General features: G+C 42.7%; 1 protein-coding gene across 1 annotated transcript in view; it reads left to right on the top strand.

Annotated features, from left to right (window-relative positions):
- Window positions 1–1,777: 1,777 nt before the first annotated feature.
- cacna1ha (calcium channel, voltage-dependent, T type, alpha 1H subunit a) overlaps window positions 1,778–22,737 on the top strand; it is a 113,897-nt gene continuing 92,937 nt past the window's right edge. The window contains exon 1 of the mRNA XM_029437042.1: window positions 1,778–2,002. Within this exon, the coding sequence (XP_029292902.1) occupies window positions 1,800–2,002 (203 nt within the window). The 5' untranslated portion in view covers window positions 1,778–1,799. The remainder of the gene's footprint in view (window positions 2,003–22,737) is intronic.

Raw genomic sequence — 22,737 nt, forward strand, 5'->3', positions numbered from 1 at the left:
CCCACACGGTCCGATCCTCGCGCGCGCATCTCCGCTCCACGCTGCGTAACCAACACCTCAGCGAGGATGGACGGATGGATGGATGCATGGATGTGGATAGATGTTCCCGTTTAACCGAACGCGCAAATGAAGACCACTTCAAGTGATTATTTGATTACTTCCAGTGATTTTTATACCGGCTCTCGGATTACCTTTTGATCAGTGAAAACCAAAAGAAGTGAGGAGATTTGAAGAGAGGAAAGAAGGAAGGGAAAGGAAAGCTCCGGGTTGCTGAGAAAGGCTGGGTGCGCTAGAAACACGGAAAGTCACGGATCATGCTTATGGGAACTTCCGATTCCGTCTTGATAAGGTATTTTTTAAATAATAAAGTTGTTCTGTTTGCCTTTAATGTTTTTATATCCATCAAGTCCAGGATTGAGTCCACTTTTTAATGGCGAAAAACAAAAAAACAGAGGTTATGGACGCTCCATTTCTCTCAGGCGGTTTATATTATCACTTGACACCGTTTGAAATGTACTTTTCAACAGCTATTGTAATTAGAGCATGTTTAACATTTTTCCCTCTTTTTCATACAATCCCCTTAGGAGAGCATATAACTGCCTCAAGCGTCAGATGCGCTTCTCTCACATAACGGCAAACAATGGACAACAAAGCCCATTAGAAAGCCCTTAAAAGATAAAAGTCTGTTTGCTGGATTATGGTGACTAATGTTTTGCTCTACATGTTTTTCAAATTATTATAATAATCGGGATTAATGTGGCATTTATTGTGTTTTTTTTTCTTCTTTTTGCGCATTCCCTGCCCACCATTGCGTGGTGTGGGCTAAAAAACCTCCAGTAGACCAGACACAGAGCAGTCCATCTGTTCAATCACATAGCAACAGGAAGAGCGAGGGAGAGAGAAAAAAAAATCCCCAGTATTCCCATAATATCACAATATAATTATGTGGCACTGATAAGAGCTTATTATTACTTTATTGTAATATGTGCCTAACTAACTAAATGGTGTCACTGAAACAGCAGACAATAGTCAGTCTGTGGTGCTCAGTTGTCAGATTACTTTATTTATTTATCTCTTATATCATATTCACACAATATTTATTAGATGTTCCAACAAAGATTCTTAGTTGTGTGTGATTCATTCATTTTCGATCAAAGGCATAGTTCATTTGCGATAGACAGAACAAGGATGTGTTTGATATAGATGCTCAGGGAAAGCGTCAAGCGCTGCCAGGTTAGTAAGGAATATTGATAATCTGTGTCTAGATTGATTCAAAGTACTGTTGCTTCTCAGGGATTGGAAAAGAAAACAGTCTGAGTGTTTATTTGGCTCATTATGTGATCTGTGTCTCCAATTGCTCTTTGCTAAGTTGATCGCTCTCTTCCACCCTCTTCCTTTTCCGTCACTGTTTCTCCGCATCTTTGCAAATGTTATTTCCTCTCATCACACTGTTGTCCATCTTTCCACCCTTCCCACTACCCACCTCTCTCTAACCGCTCTCCCTCTGACCTCCCTTCAGAGTGGCTCTGCCTGATGCTCTATCATGACTGATGGCGAGGGGAGAGTGCGCTTTCAGTTCGCAGAGTGCCCGGAGGGGCAGGTGCAGGAGGAGGTTCAGGAGGAGGTGAGGGTTGCTATATCGACGCCCTACAGGAATGACGCCCCGGGTCATGATGTTGACCCCGGAGGAGGCCAAGATGAGGAGGGAGAGGAGGAGGAGGTGGAGACGAGGAGGAGGAGGAGGAGGAGCGGTACTGGTCGGGGCGATGGAGCAGAATGGAGTCCTGAGGTTCAGGAGCATGAAGACCAGGAACCGGAACTGGAAGTGGAAGTTGGACCAACATTGGGAGTTCGCATCAGGGCTCCTATTCGGGATCCGGACTGCAGTCTCGGAGGAGGAGGAGGAGCTGCAGCCGTACCCAGCCCTGGCCCCCGTGGCCTTCTTCTGCTTAAAGCAAACAACAAGGCCTCGCAACTGGTGTCTTCGCGTTGTCTGTAACCCATATCCTTTCAAATGCTGGAAACCTAACTCTGTCTGACGCCCGGTAAGACCAAATATGTCCTCACTCCTGTATGTGTGAGTATTGCCGGGCTGACGCATATCCCTTGAATAAAAGGTATGTGATTCATATGCTTTTAAATCCAAACATGATGCTGTTGCGTATTGGTCCAGCTTTATGCTAGCTTATGTCAATGTAGCAAATGTGTGCTCCTGTGAGACTAAACAAGCAGCAGCAGCAGGCGCCACACGGGTGACATGTCAGGTCATTTGTCCAATCAGTGGAGATTAATCTCTTTAGGATGCCATTGTTTGGGCATATGAGATGATTAATGAAGTGTGTGGCTGTACATGTAGGAATGACCGGTCTTGCTGCAGTCGTCTTGAGCTCATCTTCATTTGAAAAAGTCGACGTTACTTTTCCTGAGATTCTCTCCTGCTGGTGAAGATGGTGTTAGGCTCCAAAGTGAGTTGGTCATTGTTGACTTCGCCAAACCACATTGGTGCGGCCAGATGAAGAGGCAGTGTGGCCTCTATAGGGGCCACTAACAGAGCTTTTAGGCTGTCAAAAGTACAGTCACTAACCTCAGTAACCTCTTTCCACAGATGATGTTTGCATCTATTTCAGCTGCACATTTTACTTAGCATCGTTTCTGGGTTTACTTTCATTCTTGTTTTGCCATGCTTTACCTGGGTTTATCTTCAGTGCAGATTTCAAGTGCTGAGTGACATCACTTGAGTTGTTTTTGGATCAAATGTAATTATAATTCAGAGTTATCTGCCCTGTATGTTTGAAGTTACCCATCATTAATCACACTGTACAGATTAAACACTATCTTTAAGGCAGACATTTGGCATTTCGGCTTCCATTTTGTGCTAAAAAATCATTCACCTTGGCGTGGTGGATGTCAAATAGTGCAAGTGAAATCAGCTTTTAGATGCTCATGTCTGTTTTAGTATCTATTATTACCCCTCAGCTGAACATCCCGCCTGAATAATTTTCATCTGTGGGATGTTTTAACACACTGGAGCAAAAAGAACAGAATGTGCATCCAAATCCAAGCACTATGAAAAGAATCTGAAGATGAACCGCTGCAATATTCTTTCATTCCTGATGCGGCGAAGTGGGTGTTGTAAAAAAGACGAAATCAGGCCCTGCGTCATATTTATTCGCTAAGTACATTCTTGTGTACCTGGAATCAAATCTGCAGGGTGCTGAGAGTATAAAAATACAATATTCTGAAATGCAAACTTTTTCTTTCTGCTCATATCTTCCCTTTGTCTTGCAGTGTGAGTCGATGATATCGGCTGTAGACTCTGACTGACTGAGTTTGTAGCAGCACTGCATGATGTTTTGGCAGTGGCAGCTTGTAGATGGAGGTGTATCTTGACAAGGTGTTTGAGTTGGAGATAGATACTGCAGACAGGTACACAAACAGTAGATGCATATGTTGTTGCATCAGTGCGTAACTGCAAAGCAAGGATTATACTTGACAGTGTGACGCGTGTCAAACACTCATCGGTGGTCCTTCTGAAAGAGTCGACATGCGTTTAGTCATCTCTCCTTCATGACTCTTTAATGTGGACCTGATGCTACCTTTCTCTGGAGAACTGCTGTTCCGATCAAATACGGAACGTGATTGGACGATTCTATCTCCGATATGAAAATAGAATCTGAGTGATCGTGTCCTTTCATGCCCTGTGTAGTCCCCAGCAGGGACATAACAATAGAATATATAAAACGATACTATCGGGTCTTTCATTAGACCTTTTTTCTCTCCATTTAATGCCCTTCTCTTTCAAATTCCATGCCCCCCGTTTAATAATGCAGGTTGTCTTGTCAAACATTTAAAATGTGTAACTCACCGATGAGTAATCAGAAAAAAGCTCATCATACATCTGTTTTCACAGGTTGAATAGAACTCTCCTGGATGAGTACACTGATCTTGTAAGTGTAAAAGGGTTTTGTGTGTGTTTAAGGTTTGATTGATGCCCTTGAGGAAAGGCCTAGTAGTTACACAGATTTTCTTAAAACGGGCGGACCTGGATGCAATTTGCCGCGTCAACTGTGTCATCTACTCCACCAAAGTGTCCCTGAGCAATACAAAGCATCTCTAATAGCTCCAAGGTTTCTGTTTTGTGGCTACCACCACACTCCCAAAAGGGAATTTCCCTTTGGGGATTAATATCACAGTGTTGTATCCGTATTGCTCAAAGTAGACGCTCAAGAACCCAGCCGTGGAAATGAAAGGCATGTTACGCTCTCTTGCGAAACAGAAGTACTTGTTTGAAATGAATGGAGGCTTCCACTGCAGTGTGAGCAGTTGCGTCTTACGTTGGTTAGAAAACATAATTTAAAAAGGGATTGAATTGGCAGACCTGCGAAGGCATTTTTGGAAATCATACAAATGCACATCTTGTTAGCTGTTCTCTTAAATGGATACAGAATTAAGTGGCAGGGTTTCTGGCCAAGTCTCTCTTTTTTACGCTGATGCTTACACAAGAGCTGAAGGTGCGTCGAGATATTGCAAAGCTAGGACGCAGAATGCTGGCATTGTTGTTTTTGAACTTTCTTTTCACATGTTTTATTTGAGGTATTGTTCCAGAGCCGAGAAGATGAAAACGAAGGGCCAGGCTGTTTTTGGCAGATGTTGATGTTGCATTACATTACGTGTGTTTTGTTCACAGCACTGTAGCTGAGGTTGATTACTACCATGAAGCAGATGCTCCTATGGTGAGCACATGTGCGTTATCCTGCTTGACATGTGTGTTCCTGATCACATTTCTGATTTCCAGCTGATGGCGTTGTTGTTCGATGACAGCGAGGACTCTTTGTACGAAGATAGCGCGGCTGATATACGACACACACGGACGTCACATGCTGAGCATTGCGTCATAAGTGAACTTGTTTAAAATTGGGACCAGGTTATGTCATAAGAGCTGAGCTGACTGGACAGCTCTCTGTGTTCTGGTCCTCAGTGTACTGCGAGTGTGTGTGGGTGTGTGTGTGTGTGTGTGTGTGTGTGTGTGTGTGTGTGTGTGTGTGTGTGCAGGACCCACTGTGTAAGCATTGCAGAGTTGGTGGTCCACAGTGGGCTATGTAAATATTATTCACAGCATAAATTCTCTGCCACTCAAGTGTAAATCTGGAGAGGAGAGACACAGAGATAAAGACATACCTTATGTTACACGCTGGAAATTGATCAAACTGTATTTTGGATGCTTGAAATCACATATGACAAAAAATACAGTTCAACAGTTGCTCACGACCACCAGAATAGCATTTGTCATTCGTCATGTTTATTATTCTCATCATCATTGACCAACTGGCCTGCTCTCTCGTCCGCACATAAACATTTTAAGCTGTCGAGAAAAATGCATCTGTGCTCAAACTACAATTACAGCAGCGAGCTATTGATTTATTTAATTTACTGCTTTGCTCTGATGAAACTTCCATAGATTATTTTATTGGCTTTCACTTTATACAAAGGCACTTTGACAGATGAACACTTTAAGATGAAAGCCGCCTTAAAATATTTCCAACAACAACGTCTACGTGGGTCCATGTTTCTTGATATTCTTTGCTGTTGAAATGTTCCAGCTCCGACATCATCAGCTGCTGATTATCAACCTGTTTTAGTGCTGGAGACGTCTTTGCTTCTTAGTTTATAAGTGCTTTCTTTTGCATTTGACTGGCAAATATAATTTAACAAAGCACAAACAGGCAGTTGTCAATCGTTTGAAGTCTGAAGGCTGAACCGATGAGTTGAGTAGCTGATTGATGGAACAATCATCAGTAATGACTTTGATAATCGATTAATCGTTTAGTTTATGTTTTAAGTGAAAGTAGCGGGTTCCAATCTCTTTGGGTTTTGAACTGTTGTTTAGATAAAGCAGAACATTTGACGGCAAAGGTTCTGTGTTGGTGTGATGAGGATTTTCTTATTATTACATCCGCCCGGGAGGTTATTGTTTTCGGTTTCGGTTTGTTTGTTTGTCTAAATACTATTGGCCCGATTTTTATGAAACTTGGTGAAAGGATGCAGCCTAGGCCAAGGAAGAACCCATTACATTTTGGAGTGGATCCAAATCACAGCGCTGATACTCAAACGGTTTTTGATGGCCTTGGCGGAGGTCTGCGCTCTCCAAATGCCCCTAGTTTCTTGAGATTTTATAAGCGAAACAATGAATTTATTAATAGACTAAGTATTCGGCAGATGAATCGGTACGGACCTATTGTTAGTTTACTTCTGAAGTCTACTGAAATGACCAATGGCTGCTTGTTAGGCACTAATGTGACACAAAAATATGCAGTAGAGGAACATTTTGACTGATATTGCAATTGCGATATGACTGGCCATATTACAGAGGATGATAATTTTTACAGAATTACTGTCATTTTCAAGGAAAAACATATTGATATGATTATGGTATGATTTTTGTGGGGGTCTGTACCAAACAAAGCATTTTTCTTAGATCTGTATAATACGATGTGTATGCCGGGACATCTCTGCAGCACCACGATATTTCATTGGAAAAGATGTATTTTGACACAACTTGCGATTTGAAAGTTGCAGTAGGCCATATTGCGATTTCAATAAAACTTTGATTCAATGTTCAGCCCTAGTCTGTTGGCTGAAACCGGCTGTGTGTGCTTCCTAAAGAGTACCCTAAGAACAAATCTCTCCAGTAGATCATGTCGAGCAGTCAATTACACCTAAATCGACTTTTTCAGTGCTAACACCTCCTGTGACACTCGTACAAGACTGAATGTTTAGCCGTCGCTGGTTAAATGGTGTGATAGGATAACAAGCTGATTCAGGCTGATTAGATCAGATTCTGGGGACCAGACAAGGTTAATTCATTACAGATGAGTGGATTCATCATGCTATCTGTCTCCATTAGTCATCCTATACTCCAAACACGTTGAGAGCGCCTCTTGCACTTCGTTCATAAATGAATACAGATGAGGCTGTGTGAAGACACACACACCCACACACACACACACACACACACACCCAGATCAACCTGTTGTGTTGGCTTGTTTTGAAGGATTAGCTGCATTAATTTCTAATATCCATGGTCGGATAAGATTCTCTAGAATTGTAATCATCCTTTATTTAAGCAGGAAAACATTGTGAGGACTATTGGTTGTAAATAAATGAAACACAGGTGATTTATTTAGCCATTTGATGTTTTGGGCGTCTGAGACGGGGGACAACCAATCCAAGTTAAAATCTCTAAAATAAAGAATCTAATTAAAATGTAGCCTGAATAAGTGTTCAGGATGACAAGAGGCCTGACTGTTTGCTGAGGGGGATGTCTAACAATCTACAGTACAGCAGGGATAAAATGGCCTCTAATAAGCTCTGTCTTCAGGGCAAGGAGTTTGAATCATGCACTTTCTCTAACTCGTGTGTGTGTGTGTGTGTGTGTGTGTTTTTGTATATGCACACAGATAAGCTTCTTTGGATCTCTCCCTCTCTGCCAGTCTCAGTGCTCGTCTCGCTGTATTTATAGCGAGCAGTGCATCTATGTGCGTGTACGTTTGTGTGTATGTGTGTGTGTGTGTGTGCGTGTCTGTTGACTCATTATATTTGGCCTGTGCTCATGATAACAGCAGATTGGGGGTCATGAGGTGTGTATCGCAGCAGGGACAGAGGGATCCTGTCTCTCTGACGTATAAATTCCTGGCAATCCCTGCACATTCCTCACAACGCGTGCGCTTGTGTGTATCCGTGTACATGTGTGTGTACAGTATATGTGAAGTGAGTCTAACTCTGCATTGTGTTCTGTAATGGACGAGGAGAAAACTTCAAGGGACGTCATTTTAGCGCTTCGTTGCAAGGCACCGGACATGGCACACTGATGTAGCAAAAAGAAAAATACAATTCTCACTAAACACTTTCATTCTGTAAAATATTACAACACAAAGCAGCCATGCACGTGTAACGCCATGCAGAGTCACTACATGCCTAACATGGTGTTAACATTACTAGCGTTGTAAGCTACAGTACAAATGTTACATTACAAGATATTTATTTTCCAGAAAAACACATTAACATAACTTTAGGACAACATAGGAGAAGTAGAAAATATAACACCTTAAGTGTTATGTGTAGCTTTCAAAATAAAAGTGTCATCTGAATCCACACACAAGAGGAATTTATAATGACTTGTTCATCATTTTATCACAGAGATGAATGAAAACTGTCAAGTAGTCAAAGCTGCCGTTGAACGCTTGTTCAAACTCATACTTTTATGTATTATAGTTTGTTTTTGTTAAATGAAACAAAGGGTTTGTAGAGGACTTGTTTAACAAATTATCTTAAGTTATCGAAAAGAGCATTGTCTTGGCACCTGAAACTCATATTGGCACTATAACAGTCAAATTTAAAATGATTTCCAGCCCTAAGTGGATTATTATTAGTTGTATGTTCAGAAATGCATTACGCAGCCAAACATAATAAGTACACAAATTACATTTCAGTGTAATACTGTTTGCCGGCCCTCCAGGTGTTTTGTTAATGTTTATGTCTGTGTGTGTTGGTGTGTGTGTGGGACTGGCTAGGTGCATGTGTGCACAGGATGTTAAGGTGTGTGTGTGTGTGTGTGTGTGTGTGTGTGTGTGTGTGTGTGTGTGTGTGTGTGTGTGTGTGTGTGAGTGTGTGTCATGGGATTACTTCCAGTACAGTAGGATCTTTGTTTATCCCCAGGCTCATTGTTTACAGACTGCTTCACAAAATGATCTGGAACTAATAGCGCTGACTTTCATGTGTGTAAACGCACGGTGTACATGCAGAGTGTTTCTGTGTATACTTAAAGGTTTGTGTGTGTGTGTGTGTGTGTGTGTGTGTGTGTGTGTGTGTGTGTGTGTGTTTGCGTGCATTGACACACACACACACACACACACACCATGTGCTTAGGCAGTGACCCTCTCCTGCCTCAGGCTCTGAGCGTCTGACTCTACAAAGCACTCCAGAGTGTGTGCGTCTCACATTTGGTGTGTTCGTGCTGTCGACCAGACGATAGCTGGTGTCCGTGAAATTATGATCGCATACGCTGTAGTTGGACGTTTTGGGAAATCTTTCTGAGAGTTAGATGAGAAGATTGATACCTGTCTTTGTTAGCTGCTGCCAGTAGCTGGCTAGCTTAGCTTAGCAGTTGTGGTGTCATGGAGGTGATATGCTGGGTACGAGAAGTCACTTCTGTAAAGTTTGCATCATGAGGTTGGCAGGCAACCAGTGGAGGTTATTGGATTATTAAATAAATAAGCTTTAAAGGTTTCTCATGTTGTTACCTTTGGCCATCCTAGCTTATATATTTGTTCCAAGTAAAACTAACCAGCTGCTATGCTGTCTTTACCGTACAGACGTGATACTGCTATTTAGGGGGAAGAAAAGTGGTCTCTGCCTATAACTAAAATGTCGACATCAGTGTGTTTCAAAGAGCTTTGTGCCAGCCAAAGGTTGTTGAGTCAAGCTGGTGACTACTGGCGTTCAGGGTCAGAGGGTTAATCTGTTAAGGAGTAGACGATTGAGTTCTTGAACATCCCTCTGCTGCTTAAAAACCTTAGAACAGGTCATTTCTGTCCACGGTTTTATTAAAGTTTAACTATGCCTACTAAATACTTGCATTTGAATCTATTAATCTCGTCAATTTCTCTTTTAGTTATGAACATCTAAAGCCCTACACACTGCTGTCCTTGTCACTGCTAACTGCGTAGCCCCCCCCCCCCCCCCCTACTGCAGACAGACATGTGCCACCTCTGTGACACATGCTGCTGCCAGACATTTCTTTTCACCTGCCAGAGTCCTGATAGTATCAGCTGCCTTTTCACTGTATAATGCTGCTTTAAAAAGACGAAGGCAGACGGGGACTGATTTTAAAATGGCCTTCTACCTTCTAAAATTACCGACAATACAGTATACTTCCCAGTATGTCTGTGGACTCAGAGAGCTGTCGGGTAAGTTCCCTGTAGTGGCAGTGCCACACTGATTGGCGCTCCTTTACTGTGGGAGGGCTTTTTGGCAGCTGTTGCCATGGCTACGCACCGTGTTGATGATGGTCTAGAAGTGTATTCTGTGTTTCCTCGTATCCACCCACCAACCAAAACTTGCGCTGTCACTCTCATTATGGAAATCCCTACACGTTTCTCTTAGTCGAAACTCGCATTACACGAGAAATAATGACGGGAAGCGAGTGTGTGAGAGTGAGTGCAGCAGGTGGTGGGTAAGTTGACACGTGGCGACGTTAGGAGAGGAGAAAGAGAGACAAAGACGGATGGATGACAGTAAAGAAAGAAACAAAAAAGTCAAGAAACGGAGGCAAAGAGGAAGCAAATGAAGTCCTGGATAGAAAACAGACGGGTGAGGTCAAAGAGAGAGGAAAGGGAGTCGGAGAGCAGGATGTTGGAAAAAGGTGGGAGTTAAAAGTCGAGACAAGAGCAAGGGGGGAAAAAAAGGAAAAGATGAAGGGGATAAAGAGGAGAATCAGGACGGAGAGAGGGGATGATGAAAGAGCAGAGCTGCACAAGAGGAACAAGAACACGGCGAGAACTGAAAAGGACAGAAATTGGTCATTTAAATCCAATCTATTCTGCACGCCGTGTGTGCTTTACCACTGTGCTCTTGTCTGACAATTGGACACAGCCTTCAGCCGATCACCAGTGTGAGTGATGAGCACGCACCTCTCTGCTCTCTCCTGCTCTTTATTGTCTTTCTCTGCTAGTTGACGGTTGCTGCAGTGAAGATGCAGCTGCTTTCTCGTCCTTTTAAGACACAACTACTCTCTCAACCAACCCCTCCTCCCCCTCCCTCGCCCTGTCTCTCTCCAAAAAAAGCTGCTGCTGAATGTTGTGTTCTCTTTTTCTTTGTTTCTCTTTGTTTCTCCACTCATCCCTTTGTCTTTTCCTGCTGCTAAAACGTGTGCAAATGCACCAAAGCACTTTTTTTTCTTCAGTTTACCGCAGTAGGAAATATGCATTTGCACACACTTATGCTAAAAGGGGTATTTCTTTTGATAATGAGACCACTTGCTAAAATAAATAGTTATTTTCTCTCATCCTTACCGTCTGTGTCTCAGCATTATACATGGACTAACTCCCAGGCTGTATTGATTTATAGGCATGAGAGAGTGTGTGTGTGTGTGTGTGTGTTGGGGGCGTGATGTTCTGGCGGTCAAGGGGTTGATCTGGAGGAGAATAGAGTGAAAAGTGGATTTATTAAGGCTTACGGTGATAAAATAGGCTGGAAATACAGAAAGTCAGCCGGTATAATTGAAATACTAAGCTGTCACAGATTCAGAGGGACCACTGTTCCTCATAGTGCATCTCACACACACACTCTTTCTGGAGGAGGAGCTGGGAGGGGGAAGTCGGCTTAGGGAGCTCCCCAGGGAGCGTGCATCGTGCCGGGGTCGGGATCGTCAGTGGACCCTCGCAGTTGGCCGGAGCTCCTTCTCTTCAACCCGTCTTGAACGCGGTGCTTAGTATTCAGTTATGTTTTTAGGTCATATTGCCTTGTTGCGTTCACTGTTTAGTAGCTGCACTGCTGTTCCTAATGAGCTTCATTTTCTTTTTTTTGGTGTGTGTGTGTGTGTCTGTGTGTTCCCGCTGTGCTGAGCCGTTCCTCCACAGTCAAGCTCCACATGAATAACACAGCAGTCCTCGTCTTGGTGCTGATCACATAGCTGTCTGAAAGATAGTTTGAATGACAGAAATGAACACAGACATAGAGAGAGAGAGAGAGAGAGAGAGAGAGAGAGAGAGAGAGAGCGAGAGAGAGAGAGGGACACACAGAGAGAGACAGGGACAAAGAGAGAGAGGGACGGACACAGAAAGAGAGAGGGACACAGAAAGAGAGGGACAGAGAGAGAGAGATAAAGAGAGGGACAGAGAGAGACAGGGACAAAGAGAGAGAGGGAGGGACACAGAAAGAGAGAGGGACACAGAAAGAGAGGGACAGAGAGAGAGAGAGAAAGAGAGGGACAGAGAGAGAGGGAGAAAGAGAGGGACAGAGAGAGAGGGACAGATCGAGAGAGAGAGAGAGGGACAGAGAGAGAAAGGGATACAGAAAGAGGGACAGAGAGAGAGGGACAGAGAAGAGAGAGAAGAGAGAGACAGAGACAGAGAGAGAGGACAGTAGAGAGAGAGAGAGAGACAGAGACAGAGAGAGAGGGACAGAGAAGGAGAAGGGAGAGAGAGAGAGAGAGGGACAGAGAGAGAGAGAGAGAGAGAGAGAGAGAGAGGGATAGAGAGAGAGAGAGGAGCGTGAGAGATCGATAGCGAGTAGAGAGAGAGAGAGAGAGAGAGGAGGAGATATATATATCGGTATAGCTTATGATAATCGAGGGAGTCTCTCTTAGCTATCTCTATCTTATCGATCTCTCTCTCTCTCTCTCCTCTTGACATCAATGTTTTGGAGGCAACAAATAAATTGCTCACCCCACTCTGCATAAACACAGGAACACATTGTTTTCCGCAGACGGACACTTACAGATACACATTTCTCCGCTGATACAAACTCTGATGATCAAACCGGCTCGTTCTTGAGGGCGTCTGTATGTTAGGAAGTGGGTGGGAGTGCACGCATGGATCCGTTCACGTATAAGGATGCACATCTGTGTGTGAGTGTGTGTGCCGTTGTATGAAAGAGTAATGCAGAGAGGGATGCATAAATAAAAGATCTGGGAAACCCATCAGCATCTAGCTCTAGGTTGTCATGGCAATGCGGACAGCACAGCACAGTGTGTGAGTGAGAAAGAGCGCTAGAGATCACATCACTGCAATGTTTTAGCATGTATATGTAACTTTGTTTGGCCTCCTTTAATACACACCTTTTATAACGAAGAACAGCCATTTTTCTCTGTTTCCTTTTCTGCTGCACATGATGTCGCCTCAATACTCTGCAAAGCAAAGAAAGGGACAGTTTTGCGCTCATGAAGAAACCTACTGAGTGATCTGGGTGGCATTGCAGCGGTTAACATTTCCTTCATAAAGTACTCTGAAGTTTATCTTATGTTTTCACTATTACATATAAAGAGTAAAAGTGTTGTTTTAAGGCTGCTTTCTGTGCCAAATGTGTGGCTCCACGCTTGTAAGTGTCCATCTTTGTGTGTGTGTGTGTGCGTGTGTGTGCGTGTGTGTGTGTGTGTGTGTGTAAGTATTACAGATGCTTTTACAGCAGTAGTGTATAATGGATCTAGCGTGATACTGCATCTCCGTAGAGACCTGAAAACTGCAGCCTCTCCTCTCTGGTTCTCTTCCTCTCTCGGCTCTGCAGCACGTGTCTCTGCTTTGTCTTCAAAATGGGCCTGTGTGCACAGGAGTAAGTGTGTGTGAGTGTATGTGAGTGTGTGTGTGTGTGTGTGTGTGTGTGTGTGTGTGTGTGTGTGTGTGTGTGTGTGTGTGTGTGAGAGAGAGAAAGACAGCGTGCATTGGTGTTTAGGCAAGTGTAAGGGGAAGAGAGAGGCAATGCAACCTAGTTCTAAGGTGAATTTAAAGTGCATGTGCAGGGTTAAATGAAAGCAGCCTTTAACGGACTGTATGTGTGCGTGTGTGTGTGTGTGTGTGTGTGTGTGTGTGTGTGTGTGTGTGTGTGTGTGTGTGTGTGTGTGTGTGTGTGGAGGTGGGTGAGAGAGTTAGAGGCAGAAGTCTAGGACAGTGGGATTCTCTCGATGGAGAGGCTCTTACTAGAAACTCTACCTGGTTACTAAGCAACAGAATGGCACTGCTGCACATTAGAGAATTGGGGAGGGAGGGGGGGTCGATCTACAATATGTGTGTGAGTGTCCATGTTTGAGTGCTGAGTCAATAACTATTATTTATGAGTATTTTATAGAAAGAGCGTGTGTGGGTTAGGGGAAATAATTAGGGCTGCGCATGCATTTCAATGTGTGTGTGTGTGTGTGTGTGTGTTTGTGTGTGTGCGTGTGCATGTGTGAGTCTCAGATGTACCATAGAGACTTTACCTACAGTGAAGGTAACATTTAAAGGGGTATAGCAGCTTTCGCAGTAGCTAAAAAGGCAAAAAGATGTTTATTGCATGACAGAGCAGCTGCTTCCAAAGCTTCTCACCGGGTCGCTTTGAGCGGCTGAGGCTGAACTGGCTTATAAATAGTCTCCTGGAGATCGTGGCGGAGTGACGCAGCACCCATTCTAACCCCATAAAACAAAGAAACGGAGAGAGGGCTAAGTTGACCTAGCGGCCATGCCTCAACGCTGAATTGCTGCTCGTATGGGATATTTTTTGGGTGACTTCCTATGCACTGGAGGGTGTAACCCACACCAAATTGAACTGACAGTGAACTCACAAAGAGACGGGAAGAGTCAGAGGAGACGTCACATCTGCTTGTTTTGACGCTCCATTGAATTCATGCATTCGTGCAAAGAGATGTCAAGTTTGCAATTTAGTTTTACTCTTCCTCTGGTTTTAAGAAACATTTTAAAACTGCACATTTTTCGCAGTGAGACTTTGAGAGGTCACAGTGTGAACAGAGGAGAGAGTTCACAAGGGTACGATATTAAAATGTATAAGTTTATTATACTCCCTTCAATCACAGCTTCAGTGAGGCCGTTACAGCTTCTGTGTCACACATTCTACACACTCGAATATTAATCAAACTGTCCAAATGGGGAATCATTCTGCTGTTGTAAAATTGCCATTTTAATTGCCATTGCTGGATAATTGAAAAACTCAGGCCATAATTAGATTAGTTTTTCAATTAATCATTTAGTTGTTATCTATAAAATGTCTGGAAATAGTGAAGAATTTTAATCAGTAATTCCCAAAGCCCAGGATGAAATCCTCAACTGACTTTTATTTTGTCCACAACTCAGAAAAAGTTCAGTTTACTGTCATAGAGGAGTAAAGAAACCAGAACATATTCACATTTAAGAAGCTCGAACCGATTAATCGATTATCAAAATAGTTGGAAATTAATTTAACAGTTGACAATTAATCAAATAATGTCTGACGCTCAAGTTACAAGTATCAGCTTCAACTACATAAGTATGAATATATATAATTATATTCAGCGAGGAAAACAAAAAGATCTCTTTTTAAATGATATAATCTTAATGATGAGCAGTAAATCAAATTGTTTAGACACTAAAGGGTCATTTTTGCATCTGTAAAATGTGAATAATTTCTTAGTGGGATTATTGGCATATAGTACATGGACATAAAACCTTTTGAGGGCACTCTATAGTGGATACATTTACACACTCAGAAGTCGGACACTCAAATAAATGTGCACTGAATAGTAAAGAGGAAGTGATTTCAGTTCCAGCCCTCGTCTCATCCTTTGTTTAAATGATGTTTACACTTGATTTAAGTGCCAGTGCAGGGTCTTTTCAGTTTAAATGTCAAATGTCTATTAAGAGAAAGAAAGGGTTGCATGTGAATGTATTTAAGTACACATCTGCTGTCAGACTAATCCGTGCTGGGATGCTGTCAGTGAAGCACTGATGGGGAAGAGGCACAGTTCATTCAAAGGCAATGGTGGGATCTGTTTAACACCAGGAACTAGACTTCTCCACGTCAGTATGATTAAACAAAAACACAATGAACTCTGTGCTCCCCTTAAATTATCTGTTGTTCTCTGGATCCAACTTTGCATCGCTTGTTTCAACTCATAAAGCGCCAGTTGACGGCTTAAATTTGGGAGCAATTGGTCGGAGTGTAACCCAAACCGAACAGTAACTGTTTATGAATTCTTAATGGACCTGAAGAGTCGATAGCATTTCTGTTCGGTGTTGTTTTTTCCATCCATCCGAAGATGCACTTTATGTTTTCATCTAAAAGATCAGCATTGACTAAATATTCTGTAAACAAGCATCGTAATAGTGTTTGATTTAAACTCAAACCTGATTTATGTTTAGTTAAGAGGGAATGATGACACACACACACACACACACACACACACACACACACACACACACACACACACACACACACACACACACAGGCAGTGGGTCAATGCAGACGGATTAATCTTCCTTAGAGCAGATGATCATTAATTATCTCTTAGAGGAAATGCAGCCTTATCAAAACCATTTCTTATTTGCTGGTGTGTGTGTTTGTGTTTGTGTCTGTGTCTCTCTGTGTGTGTGTGTGTGTGTGTGTGTGTGTGTGTGTGTAGAGTTTAATGTCCATTAGGCTGTAATGAAGGAATGCTGCTCTCGTTGGTCCCCTGTCTGCTTTCTAATAGACCTCTATTATCACAGTTCAAAACACACACGGAAGCTGTACCACACACACACACACACACACACACACACACACACACACACCACACACACACACACACACACACACACACACACACACACACACACACAGCCTCTGCGTGAGATGTGAGGGCATCATGAAGCAGCTGACCCAGCTGAAGTGCAGGAGGTCTGGTGTGTGTTAAACAGCCTGATTTTAGCTGAAGTGGCTTTATAATGGTGCAGTTATATACTTGTCTGGAGAGGAAAGAGCCATACGTGACACAACAAAACACTGTCACACGAAATAAAGAGCCAACATTCAGCCGAGAACTCATAATGCAATTTTGAAAACAAGTGTTAAAGCTAAAGAACAGCACTGCATAACAGTTTATGCAAACTTATTGAAGAGCGATGGTCCATCTAAAGTATGGAGATTTCCTGCTTTTTCCTGTTTTATATCAAATTAAACTGAATATGTTTGGGTTTCGGACAGACGAAACAAAACATTTGGACATTATTTTGAACTATATTCTAACTGATCTTCGTCAGATTAATCAAAAATGGAAATAATCGTTAGTTGCAGACTTACTTGAAGTTCTTCCCAAACATATGTACAGTAGTAGGTATGTTGGATGATGCATTATACAAATATAAATGTTGTGAAACTGGAACATGGAACTTTTCATGAAGCAAACATCCTCTAATAAAGGCAGAAAAGAGAATTTAGTTGAAGAGAAACGGGCTGTGACTGCGGTGGCTTTGCTGCCCCCCCCCCCCCATCTCTGTGCAGGAATTTACATACCGATTCGTGTTTACACAGTTTGACTGCAGAATGCGTATGAATATAATTGTCACACTTATAATTTAAATAAACGTGGTTTCCTTGCAGAAATATCCATGGTAGACTTGAGGATTCTTGGCAACACTTCACTGAAATCATAATGCTGAAAATCTGCTTAGATTTAGTTAAACAATGATCTAAAATTACCTGTGGGGATGAGAATGTGTCTGCATCTGCACTCTATAGATTATGAACGACTGTGACACTGTTCTTTGATAAATGTGAACGGTCAGAGGTCGCTGACATAAACAGCATCAGCTATAAAGACACAGCTGGAAACCCACGCCGCCAGTGAAACCTGACACACTCTGTAATATATTTTAGCATCTCCTTCTGCTGCTGTAATGACCTAATTCCCAGAAAATAAAGTTAAGGTTTGTGCATCATTTTATAAAGTGGTGAATATCAAGATTTTACAGTGAACTCTTTTTTTATGTTTGATGATCTCTGGTGTGCAGGAGAAGTGAGAGGAATCCCACTGTGACTGGATTCAGAGCTGGAGACGTGACTAAAAACAGGCAGACCAAATCAGACCAAACCCCCCCTCCCGTGTATCCAGAGAGCGCCTCACTCAACGCTGCGGAGCTGTGGGGGCTAAGGGAGCAAATTAATATGGTGTGTGAGTTGCTTTCTCCATCCATTAGGCGCATTCCCCAAGTAAAAAACTCTCATAGTGTGAAGCGGAGCGTAGAAATACTAGACCTCCGATGCTAAAAGTCTAAAGCTTGCAGACGGCTAATAGAGGAAAAGCATCATCCGTTTCCCAGCAGCCATTTAGAGGCACGGCGGACTGACCGAAATGCCAAACTTTCTGGAACAACATCGTTCAGACAGTTTAACCTACAATTAATCCAGAAAGCTATTCTGTTTTCTCCTTTTATAAAAAAAAAAAAAAAAAAAAAAAAAATGCAATTTAGTGGCATCGGTCTTTCCTCTATATTGTGTTCATGCATAATGCTGCGGGGGGACAGTTGTCACAAGTGTCACGGTAGTTGGCATTTGTGTCCCCATGTGTGTCACTGGATGTCAATGTGTGTGTCCATCAGCGCTTTGCTAGGAGTTCCAATGCTGTATGTGTGTGTCTGTATGCCATAGCGCACTGCAGGCAAAGGAGTGCTAACATGAGTGTGTGTGACAGACCTCCCACGCACCAAGCTCTGATCTGGTTTGTTCCGGTTGGCGGCCTTGTGTCGGCATGACGATGGGCGCTGGACAGGCCCTCCTTTGGCTAGCTGAGACTTAACGAGACGCTGTGCTAACGAACAGATCAGAGAGCAGCCGACTGAGCGGCTGTGTGTGTGTGTGTGTTTGTGTTTGTGGGCATGTGTGGGAGAGAGCGAGGATGTGTGTGTCTGAGAGGAACGTCATCTGTCGGCCCGACTCAGGGCGGCGATACTGAAGTCCATATTGGCCTGTTATACTCCACTACATCAGCCGCTGATGCAGAGAAAAACATCTTTAAAAGCCCAATCTTTAATTGAAAAGAAAAGAAAATATAGACACAACATCACATCACAAAAACACTCCTGTCTCCGTGAAACATCCCCGACGCCACGCCCGTCAGTGATGTGAGGGGCAGTGGAATCAATTAGAGTAAAACAGTGTTTGCTGCCTATAGACAATTAGAGGAACACCATGACAGAAATATAAAAAAGTCCCCATTTTTCATGCTGTATTGATTTGTCAAAGAGAGTTTTGTCCATGTTGCTATCAGCGACAGATCAGCACCCTGGCAGCTGATGGAGATCAAAGTCTTTTAGTTTTCACGCTGGTAAACGGGCCGGTTACAGCCGATTGCAGTGTTTTCACTCATGTATAATCAAACCTTCTGTTAATGCTGGACTTCATGTCCATATCAGTACAGATAAGTGATTATAACTCTGATGTGGTTCATTGTTTTAAACGAACTGTTCTGAACTCTCGAGGTGCTGATGCATGTTGGGTTGAGTTCCTGGCTGGCAGAATACTCTCATACTAAGTTAAGAAGATAGAAAATCTCTTATCGACCCTTTTATCTCCGCTTTCTCTTTTTAATTAGCAAAGGGAAACCTTTCTTTTTTTTTTGTCGCCACTGATTGTCGCTTTTCCTGGTTAGAATGACGAGCGTGGCAGATTAGATCAAGATCTGCGCTAGCTAATTAACATTAATTCTGTTAAGGCTAAAATGAAACTTTTGGCAGGTGTCTGCTATGTTCTCTGCAAGCTCAGCCAAAAGATTGTTCGAGTGAAAAAACATCACACTGTAACGCACACAGTACCACTGCCAGTGTTTTTTTTGTAGTTTAACAAGAGCAACAAAGTGGCAACTCATCTCTAGAGAGATGATCAAGTTTGTCGCGTCATGTCACTTTCAGGAGGAAGTCAAACCTAATTAGATTCGATGAGGGCTTGGGACTTGATACTGGGTTTGGATTTGATAAAATGCTATTGAACAATCCTTAGTGAGTCTGCACTAACGCTGAACACCTGCCGTAAATACCGTAGTGAAACTAATTTTGCTCGTAAATGAAATCTCTTTTACACTTGGGGACCCCCAGTATTACTGGTTTAAGCTCGGAAACAGTCCCATCTTCAGATATTGATGTATCAGTATTAGTGCTACCCTTGTAGAGACTCACAATCTGTTATATAAAACTACATGAGCGGACTGCAGTTGAACGATAAATCCAATGTGATTTAACAGTTAGCTAAATATGTCTGGTATTCTGGAAGAATCCGACCACCTGTATGTGTGTGTCTCTATGTGTGTGTGTGTTTCCCAACAGAGCAGAACATTGTGCGATCTTGCATATTATTTCCTAATTTGGTAGTTGACATGGTGAGCTATGCTGTGTGTGAGAGAGAATGTGTGTGTATATGCTCTACAAGCATCCAATGTTTTTTCTGAATGATTACTATCAGGTGGAGTAGATCCTAAGAATGTGTGTGTGCGTGTGTGTCTGTGTGTGTGTGCGTGCGTGCTAACACATCTGAGAGTGTTGTTGTGTAGAGTCAAACCTGCTTCCTGTGTTGTAGCAGAGAGAGAGAGAGAGAGAGAGAGAGAGAGAGAGAGAGAGAGAGAGAGCGAGAGCGAGAGCGAGAGCGAGAGCGAGAGAGAGAGAGAGAGAGAGAGGGACAGAGAGAGAGAGAGGGACAGAGAGAGAGAGAGGGACAGAGAGAGCGAGAGAGCGAGAGAGAGAGAGAGATAGAGAGACAGAGAGAGAGAGAGAGAGCGAGAGAGGTGAGGCAAGAAGAAAGCATAAAGCCTTTTGAGAGAGGGAGAAATTCATTGAAGGGGGGAGAGAGAGAGAGAGAGAGAGAGAGAGAGAGAGAGAGAGAGAGAGAGAGAGAGAGAGAGAGAGAGAGAAATTCATTGAAGGGGGGGAGAGAGAGAGAGAGAGAGAGCGAGAGAGGTGAGGCAAGAAGAAAGCATAAAGCCTTTTGAGAGTGGGAGAATAAATCCGGTCATAAAGATGTATCACCAGGGAGGAGAGAGTAAAATAACGAGTCGCACAATATGAATTTGACTTTTTAACAAAGCTGTGTGCAGTGAGCGGTGATATAACTGAAGCATGCTGGTGAGTTTGTGCTCGTGGAAAATGACCTCCACCTCAAAATGTGTCTGCCTTTGTTCAAGTGCGTGATACTAACCCATTGAGATGGATAAAACAATGTTAGCCGTGGGAGGAGGGATGTGGCATTAACAGCCCAGCGTGGATAGCTGCTAATTTTACACTCATCCTAGCCCACCTAGCTTCGTGTCTGTACTTATTTGAAGTGCACACTTATCTGAAGAGGACGCCGTCATCCAGGCCTTGGGCTGGAACAAGGAATGGATGCAGAGACAGATAGTGTTTTTACACAGAAATGAACTGTAAACTATGTTTAGTGGCTATGTTAGCAATTGTTTTTGTTGCATTATCACTTGATATCATTTCCACTGATGCGTTGCTCATAAGGAACAGAAATAGCTTAGTATAAACTTGATATGCCATACTCATACATCAAAGTACAACTACGTTGCTCAGGGTTATGATTTAGAACATACTTACAACACTGTTAATCCTGTTGAGTTAAAGGTAATTGTATCCATATCCACCTCCATATGAGTCAAACAACTAATGTCTGTTTTTAACTCAAGGCATTGATCTTTTGTTGTACACTAAGTTCTATATTTGCATTTGAGAACATTGTGCTTCTTTCACAAATTGCCAAGAAACTGGGTTATTGTGTGTAACTCTTGATGCCTGTATAAAGCTGCTGTATAGAGTGTTTAAATGTTTTTTTAATGCACAGTTTGCATGGCTTTGTGGATGGCTGTTAGTCGCACTACTTTGGTCCAGACTGAAATATCTCAACAACTATTGGATAGATTGTTGTGACATCTTGCACAGGCATTCGTGATCCCCAGATGATGAATCCTACACATTTTGATAATCCCCTTAATCCTCATCTCGACCCACGAAGAGGTTGTGGTTTTGAGTGCAATGAGTGAATGTGGTGCACACATTATTGTCCCCGGCAAGACGAATTGTAATAACTTAAGTGATCATTTAACTTGTCCTTATTGATATCCTAATAATCCTTTATCCGGTCAAAATGTTCATTTTTCCAATAGTTTGGTTTAATACTTGCAAATGAAATTCAAATCAGCCTCAGCTGTACTTTGTGCTATGTAGCAGATATTAGCTTGCTAGCACGCTAAAATTGGTGGTGAAAATGTTAAACATTGTACCTGCTTCATATCAGCATGTTACCTTCATCATTGCGAGCATGTTAGCACGCTTACAAGTACAGGCTCAGAGGCTAGACCTTAGTCCTGTTGTGTCATCATCCATCCTGAAGCCAAAGAGACATCAGATGAATCTTTTAAATTTTAATTAGAATACCTTCAACAAATCTTCACTGGGAAGATGTTTGAAAAGGACCACCAGTGGCAAAGTGCACTTGTAAATGATGCACGAGTAGAAGAGAGTCATGTGCCCTTCCAAGGAAACCTCTTTGAATTCACTCAAGTGAAAATAGAAAGTAACAGACGTTTTATTTTAATTTCATTCTATGAGCTGTTATTCTGACTGTAAATGGAAGTGCGTCCTTACACATCAAATAAGAGTAGAGCAGAGGACGATGCACAGTAAGAGGAAGGAGAACTGTGGACGAAACAAGAAAGGGAAAGTGAGAAGAGGAAAGAACTTCAAACCCTACAGGACTTCAGAGTAAACAACACATACGGGAGACGAAGAAGGGAGAAGAAAGAGAATAAAAAACAAGGGGCTAAGAGAAAATAATAAGAAAGAAGTTGTAACAAAGGTGAGAAGACAGGCAAGTGGATGAAAAGACTAAGACAGAGATAAAACAGGAAGGGAGCAGGAGAAAGAGGATGGGTGATGGGTGAGTTTCCTGCAGTAGAGGCCGACGGCAGCAGAGCACACAGCCAAAAGATGTTTGGCTTTAACTGCATACAGCTAAAAGATATACTTGATTGTTATATATTACAACAGTTTCTCTAAGTGTGTGTGTGTGTGTGTGTGTGTGTGTGTGTGTGTGTGCCTCAGCTGTGATGCACCAACAACAAACATTGAAACTAATTTTTTGCATCAAGTGTGTGTGTGTGTGTGTGTGTGTGTGTGTGTGTGTGTGTGTGTGTGTGTGTGTGTGTGTGTGTGTGTGTGCGCGTGTGCGTGTGCGTGTGCATGTGTGTGTGCA

The sequence above is a fragment of the Cottoperca gobio genome, chromosome 8 (genome assembly GCF_900634415.1).
Source record: "Cottoperca gobio chromosome 8, fCotGob3.1, whole genome shotgun sequence".
Taxonomy (NCBI): domain Eukaryota; kingdom Metazoa; phylum Chordata; class Actinopteri; order Perciformes; family Bovichtidae; genus Cottoperca; species Cottoperca gobio.